Source organism: Borostomias antarcticus (genome assembly GCF_949987555.1).
Source record: "Borostomias antarcticus genome assembly, chromosome: 1".
Classification (NCBI taxonomy): Eukaryota; Metazoa; Chordata; class Actinopteri; order Stomiiformes; family Stomiidae; genus Borostomias; species Borostomias antarcticus.
In genome coordinates this window covers 2,721,059-2,728,920 of record NC_140234.1, presented here as the reverse complement: position 1 = coordinate 2,728,920, position 7,862 = coordinate 2,721,059, and the positions used below count along the sequence as shown (strand labels likewise).

The 7,862-nt window shown below is 46.4% G+C and overlaps 1 protein-coding gene across 1 annotated transcript in view; it reads left to right on the top strand.

The window, feature by feature from the left end:
• Window positions 1-1,235: 1,235 nt before the first annotated feature.
• The window catches only part of pnkp (polynucleotide kinase 3'-phosphatase), a 24,781-nt gene continuing 18,154 nt past the window's right edge, over window positions 1,236-7,862 (top strand). The window contains exons 1-7 of the mRNA XM_084437989.1: window positions 1,236-1,296; window positions 2,368-2,488; window positions 2,566-2,612; window positions 2,979-3,272; window positions 3,814-4,080; window positions 5,699-5,778; window positions 7,837-7,862. The exon at window positions 7,837-7,862 is cut by the window's right edge and continues 32 nt beyond it. Of these exons, the coding sequence (XP_084294115.1) occupies window positions 1,294-1,296; window positions 2,368-2,488; window positions 2,566-2,612; window positions 2,979-3,272; window positions 3,814-4,080; window positions 5,699-5,778; window positions 7,837-7,862 (838 nt within the window). The 5' untranslated portion in view covers window positions 1,236-1,293. The remainder of the gene's footprint in view (window positions 1,297-2,367; window positions 2,489-2,565; window positions 2,613-2,978; window positions 3,273-3,813; window positions 4,081-5,698; window positions 5,779-7,836) is intronic.

Sequence of the window (7,862 nt, the reverse complement as noted above, 5' to 3'; positions counted from 1 at the left end):
TAGCCTACCTTTGGGCCAAAAAAGGTCTTCAATATATGATGCAGTATCCAATAGGTTCAGAGGTCGAAGGGAATGCTGAAACAACAAGAGAGTGGGAGGGAGACTTAGAGTACACTATGAAGAGAGAGAAGGACGGGAAAGACGGTTACAACAAGTGTGATTTCAGTTGGGAGTTTAGCTGAACTGTGCACTCCAGGCCATGCTGACTGTCATCACACCTTACTTATAGGCCCTACCCTTTCCCTATGTGTGTACACCACAGGGAGTACCACAAGGGTCTGGACTTGGGCCACTGTTATTCACCATGTACATTAATGACCTACTGGAAAGTTGTCCAGATGTATGCAGAACATCCCCCGACACAGCTCCGGCTGGGTGTTGTGCACCTTGTCACACACAAGCAAAATGCTGACCTGATAACCATGTCAATTAATTGATGCATATGTGTAACATGTTTTTCTAAGAAATATGTGAGCTTTGCTCAGTCTAGTGCACATTATAATTAGTCGAAACACATGAGGTGTTGTCAAACGTGTTCACTCAGACTTTCGGCAGGATACACAACAAATGCCTATAGGGCTAAAGACAGGACAAACTAGACTACAGTATTTGACATGAGGAACCTGCTCTTGCATTATGGGAGTGCTATTGAATCGGAATGTTAGACATGTCTTTGAAATGCACTGTGACTATTAACATATGCCCTACCTCAAATGTACAATAAAGCAAGTGGTTCAGTAGAATCACTGGATTTGTTCTACACCTGTGACGTTATTTCCTCATGCTTATATCGGCTAGAAAATCGGACTGTTCCTCTCTGGTACCAACTTCAAATTGGTCCACCAGTTGAACAATATGTCACCAGGCTTGTCTTGGGTGTAGCCACAAATTGTTGTCCTAGGTGTGCTACTATTATAATATATAGCTATAGTTGGTGTACAGATCAGTGCATATGAAGCAGTTGTGACTCACAGAAATGTCCAGTTGCACCAGGAATGCCAAATACTGTAGAAGCTACTTCAAATAAATGTCCAAAGAGCACATATGACTCTTTCACTATAGAATAATTTTCTTTAGCTCGCTTAAACACCGTGGGACACCAGTCAGACAGTCACCTGGCTCCAGTGGTTACTGGTTATATCGTACGTACAGTATACTTTAGTCTCATTCCACGGAACTGATGAACGCATGGTTCTACACGGAACTATTTTGGTGGGGGACACACTGGAATCCCATGCTATCGCCGTAAAAGCTTGTGGCAACTGACTGAGAGATTCGCTAGTTTTTCCATCAATGGTAAGTTGTGTTTCTGTTTTTTGACATAATAAAACATATTTTGCAAGACGGGTTAACTTGCAATCATTCTGATGACGTTAGTCAAGCTTGAGAAAGTTATGAGCACTATTACTAGCCAAGTTAGCTCACGTTAGCGTACAAAGACCTCTCGTTAGACAACATGACCACATGACTGCATTGTGTCACGTCAAACACGGTCCTTGATCAGGAAATCGATCCCTATTATTTTTGGAATTGCATTAGCTAACGTTAGCTAGCAAGCTAGCCCTAGTGGTTCCCACGGGGTCATCCCTATATTCCCCGGGTCCTATGTTCCCCCTAAAAAAGGGTTCTATGTTCCCCGGGTCCTATGTTCCCCCTAAAAAAGGGTTCTATGTTCCCCGGGTCCTATGTTCCCCCTAAAAAAGGGTTCTATGTTCCCCGTGTCCTATATTCCCCGGGTCCTATGTTCCCCCCCAAAAAAGGGTTCTATGTTCCCCGGGTCCTATGTTCCCCGGGTCCTATGTTCCCCCCAAAAAAGGGTTCTATGTTCCCCCCAAAAAAGGGTGCTATGTTCCCCGGTTCCTATGTTCCCCCCCAAAAAAGGGTTCTATGTTCCCCGGGTCCTATGTTTCCCCCAAAAAAGGGTTCTATGTTCCCCGGGTCCTATGTTTCCCCCAAAAAAGGGTTCTATGTTCCCCGGGTCCTATGTTTCCCCCAAAAAAGGGTTCTATGTTCCCCGGGTCCTATGTTCCCCGGGTCCTATGTTCCCCCTGAAAAAGGGTTCTATGTTCCCCCCGAAAAAGGGTCCTATGATCCCCGGGTCCTATGTTCCCCCTGAAAAAGGGTTCTATGTTCCCCCCGAAAAAGGGTCCTATGATCCCCGGGTCCTATGTTCCCCCCGAAACGCTAAAGAAAAACGTGATTAAGCCATCGCATGTTAATGCCAAAAGGGGCAGATTATGCACCTATTTTAGAACGGTTGCATTTTCAGCACAATAATCGCAGAATTATTGAACATAGGACCCGGGGAACATAGGACCCGGGGAACATAGACATGTTCCCGTTCCCACTCCGTCTACTTCACTGCAGATGCAATGCACACTGGTGAGTGCGTCGGGCACCCGCGTCCCCCTGCCGGATGGACGAGCTGTGATCCTGGGCCGCGGTCCCGAGAGCGGAGTCACGGACAAGAAGTGCTCCAGACACCAGGGTAAAAGAGAGGAGCAGGGTTTATACAGATCGTCTCTGTCTGACACCGTTTGACTCATATCTCCTGTTTCCCTCTAGTGAAACTGGTGGCCTGCTATGCAGACAAGGTAGTGCTTGTGACCCAGGTATGCAATGTCCACTGTGTCCAGCTCTCTCCTATCCCATCATGCCCTCATGTCTCCCTAAAATCTCACTCTCACCTCGTCTCACTGTGTCCCCTCGGAATCAATCCCCCTTCAATTGTTGTGGCTGTGAAGTGCTTCTTTCTTGTGATAATGAGCTCAGTCTCCTTCTCTTTTGTACTCTCTTTCTATTTATATCTCCCTCTCTCCTCCCCTTTTCTACCTCCCTCACACATTCTCCCTCTTTTCTCCCTCCCTCCTTCTCCCTCTTTCTCTCATACACACACCCCCCCCCCCCTTCCTATCCATTTTCCCTCTATCCACCCTCCTTTCTTCCTCCTCTCCCTCCTCCTCTCCTCCACCCCTCAGCTGGGCCCCAACCCCTCCTCCGTGGGGGATGAGAGTCTGGCCAGGGGCCAGTCTGCCCTGCTTCCCCGGGACGGAACCCTGTACCTGGTTAACCAGAGCCACCCCTTCAGGGTCCAGTACTCTGACAGCTCCGACGAGACACCTTCCCCGTCCTCCTCCTCTTCCTCTGGCCAGCAGAGATCCAGAGACGCAGAGAGGCCGAAAGCTACAAGCACGAGGACAGGAGGGAAGAAGAACGAGAGTCCAGGGCCCAAACGCAGCATCAAAGACTTCTTCGCCCCTTCCCCTAAGAAGGTACGTAGGATGGAGGATGCTTTCATATTTTATTGGCGAAACAGTATGAGTTATACAGAATTATTTGCACTAGGCATTATATTTCACTGTATTGCTTGTGTAACAGGTATCAACGTTTGTCTACAACTGACAGTCGTTTCTCAACGCTGAGCATAAGCCATTTGAAAAAATGTGAACCAGTGATCAGGGTCACCTTGACTGTTTTCAGATATTTGACCTACAGTATGTATTTGACCCAGGGCTACACTGAAAATGTGATGTGACTGGACATACATTCCACTTAGGCCTACACAATAATTATGTAACTTATTTACATAATAAATAACTGTTTCAAATATTTGTCCTAGATGTATTTGACCCAGGGCTACATAGACACGTGACGTGATGTGGTCTTCCTAAGGCCATGGTCACATGATTTTACTTTTGTTTTACAAAAGAAGCAGTTCCCTGTGGAGCTCAGGCCCAAGTCAAGCACTGGTTCTCACATGTTTCTTACCGTCTTTATGTTCTCATGATCCTATTTGTTTGTGTTTCTTCTCAGGCATCCAAACGGTCCCACAGCCCTGACGAGGACCCTGATGCTAAGCGCCAGAGGGGTGGGGGGTTGGGCGGAGGTCATGAAGATGATGAGGAGGAGGAGGAGAGACTGGTGGAGGAGAAGCTGAGACAGCTACAGGAGCTAGCAGAGAAGTCTAGCAGCGCCAAGCCCACGTCACCGTCGTCTCCGGTGGCTGGCTCTCAAAGCCAGTGGCAGCAGATCGACACCCTCATGCTCTACACTGCAGCGGGGGTGAAGGGGAGTAGCAAGGTGTGACTAGTCTCTCTCCAGACTCAAATGTCGTGTTGAACTGCTGCGCTCCGCATATTACATAACAGAGTCTGTGCCACTTCGCCACGCAAGCTGGTGTTCCGAGGGCGTATCCACGGTTCAAAATTGAAAGAGTGACAGGTTGTAGCAGCGAATGAGAGACACTAACCCAGGTTAGATGGGCGGGGCATATCTATGGGTGGCCTAACGCCTGATCGCGAAAGTCGTTACTGATTGGTATCGCAGGGATTCCTGTGAAACCAATGAATTGCCAGGATTTGAGGACCGGATCTTTGCATGAAGTGTCCCAGATCCATAGAGAGATCTGCAGCGTGCAGTAACGTAGTTATGAAGTTATGAAGTGTCCCAGATCCATAGAGATGTGCAGCATGCAGTAACGTAGTTATGAAGTTATGAAGTGTCCCAGATCCATAGAGATGTGCAGCATGCAGTAACGTAGTTATGAAGTTATGAAGTGTCCCAGATCCATAGAGATGTGCAGCATGCAGTAACGTAGTTATGAAGTTATGAAGTGTCCCAGACCCATAGAGAGATCTGCAGCGTGCAGTAACGTAGTTATGAAGTTATGAAGTGTTCCAGACCCATAGAGAGATCTGCAGCGTGCAGTAACGTAGTTATGAAGTTATGAAGTGTCCCAGACCCATAGAGAGATGTGCAGTGTGCAGTAACGTAGTTATGAAGTTATGAAGTGTCCCAGACCCATAGAGAGATGTGCAGTGTGCAGTAACGTAGTTATGAAGTTATAAAGTGTCCCAGACCCATAGAGAGATGTGCAGCGTGCAGTAACGTAGTTATGAAGTTATGAAGTGTCCCAGACCCATAGAGAGATGTGCAGCATGCAGTAACGTAGTTATGAAGTTATGAAGTGTTCCAGACCCATAGAGATCTGCAGCGTGCAGTAACGTAGTTATGAAGTTATGAAGTGTTCCAGACCCATAGAGAGATCTGCAGCATGCAGTAACGTAGTTATGAAGTTATGAAGTGTCCCAGACCCATAGAGAGATGTGCAGCGTGCAGTAACGTAGTTATGAAGTTATGAAGTGTTCCAGATCCATAGAGAGATGTGCAGCATGCAGTAACGTAGTTATGAAGTTATGAAGTGTTCCAGACCCATAGAGAGATGTGTAGCATGCAGTAACGTAGTTAGCGTAGCTTACGTATCGGCAAAAGAACTCTCATGGGTCAGGCGTTGAGACTAAGGTCTGACTGACTGACTGACTGACAGAATGACTTACTTGCCCTGAAGTGTGCGCTTGTGTGCTCCCTTACATATATTTAGAAGCACAGGCAAGGTGGAATGAGATGGGGGGGGGGGGTTAACTAACACCAGTGAGGGGTCGAAGGTCGGGTGCAGCGGTCGTCCTGGTGGTGGGGGGAGACGCCAGGCTGCGTCTTCGTTGGTATCAGGGAGGGGGGGGGGGGGGGGGGGTAGAGCAAAATATGAGAAAAACGTGTCCTTTGGCTTCGGTGTGGTCAACGAACCGTTGTTCATCTCTATGGCATGGCCTAGATGTGCAGAGTGAAGAAGGGAGCCAAGGTGAGGTGAGGAAGCCACCGTAGACGATTGAGACTAACCCATCATGCCCTTCTGATTTAGATTGCAGGGTTTGACATTGACGGCTGCATCATCACCACCAAGTCTGGGAAGGTGTTCCCCACGGCCCCCGATGACTGGAGGTCTGTCTGTCTGTCTGTCTGTCTGTCTGTCTGTCTGTCCGTCCGTCCGTCCGTCCGTCCGTCTGCCTGCCTGCCTGCCTGCCTGCCTGCCTGCCTGTCGACCTATCTGTCTGTCTGTCTGTCTGCCTGCTTACCTGTTTGTCTGCCTGCTTGCCTGTCTGTCTGTCTGCCTGTCTGACTGACTGCTTTCCTGTCTGCCTGCCTGCCTGACTGTCTGTCTGTCAGCTGCTGGCACCATGTCAAGCTTTAAAGCCCCACTATGTTGTTGATTTCATCTTAAAATATCAGTTTCAAAGTGGATCTATTGGTATGCTGGATTATTATAGCGAGAACAGCAGCTCTTCCATTCCCACAGAGGGGTCCGGCGGCCTGGATTTGCACTTATGTAACTTTTGACCGCGAGCCGCGGTTTTCTCTCTCATGAACGTTCTGCTTTACCTTTAGCTCTCCTCTCCAAATTTGCCGGCAGACTCCGTTTTCCTCAGCTTGTCAGTAGTCAACAAATGCACGTGAGAGGTTTTAACAGCGTTTTACGACAATGGTACTGCAGTTGTAATGGCTCTAGTGGCCTTTAGGGGCCGCTAAAGTGCACAAAACTGGACCGCTACATAATGGGGCTTTAAAGGAGTAGTAAAGGGAAAATGCATGTTTAGCCCTGTTTTAAGGTTACTTATGATCATATACAATGGTTCAGATCAAAACGTTGACAAAACTAGTACTTTTGAGAAAGTGTGATAATTGGTCTATCACCGTTTTGGTCATACAATGGATGTGGATGGGCACCTTGAAAAATCTTTCAAAAACATGTTAAACTCTCGATTTCAAAGACAAGAAGCTAACCGAGGGGGTAATTGGTGTCCGTTGGTGTTCTGACGTCAAATTCGCCGCAAAGTATGAATCCTGTAGGGTTTTATTGATCATTTTATGAAATCCATTGACTTGTATTGAAGCGACCGTTGTAGATGTGTAGATCAATCCGCAGAGGGGATTCAGGAAGCGGAACTACTTACGGTAGCTATTGTTATTGTTTATGTTGCTAGGCTACATAGTTTGCGGAAGTTTACATACGTATGTGCTGCGACTAAATAGTTCTATGCTAAATATTTAAAAAAGCCTTTCCAGATGAATTAGAATATTTCTTTATGGCGAATTATATGTCAGAACGCCAACTAACACCTCGGTGAGTTTCTTGTCTTTGAAATTGAGAGTTTAACATGTTTTTTGAATGATTTTTCAAGATGCCCACCCACATCCATTGTATGACCTAAACGGTGGTAGAGCAATTATCAGACTTTCTCAAAAGTGATAGTTTTGTCAACGTTTTGATCTGAACCATTGTATATGATCATAAGTAACCTTAAAACAGGGCTAAACATGCATTTTCCCTTTACTACTCCTTTAAGAAAATCTAGAATTATAAGGTCAATATACGGTTGTCTGTTCAGGTCAGTGAGATTCACAGTTGCTTCTAGTCCTCTTACTATGACTTAGCTTAGTAGTAGTCTTTGTTACTATAACGTGGCAACTATAACTTGGTATAGTAGTAGTCTTGGTTACTATAATATGCTATAGTAGTAGTATTGGTTATTATACAACGGTTAGTTCTGGTTCTTGATTCTGATTGGCTGGAAGCCGTGTTAAAATACTTTGTAACACACACCTGGGACCGCATATCGTTCCATTTTCAGTATTAACGCGCCTCCCATTTGATCCAATGCATTGTAGTTGTTGTTGTTGCTTGGCAACCCATTTGTAAGGGGGACTATTTTGCTCGGCGGAATTGAGGGAATGATGCTTCGTTTTGAATAAATCTTAATATTTTACATTGCTGTGTGTTTATTTTACACTAATAGATGTAGTAACCGTTGTATAAAAGCAATAAACCACGAGAGGCCGTGTGTTATAGTGATTTTATAACAGCTAGGGGGGTTTTACTCCGCTTCGCGTCGTGCCTAACAACGCCCCCTAGCTGTTATAAATCACTATAACACACGGCCTCTCGTGGTTTATTGCTTAACTCTAGCACGGTAACCCTCCCTTTCCTGTTTCTCTGACCAGGATTCTGTTCCCAGAGATCCAGCCAC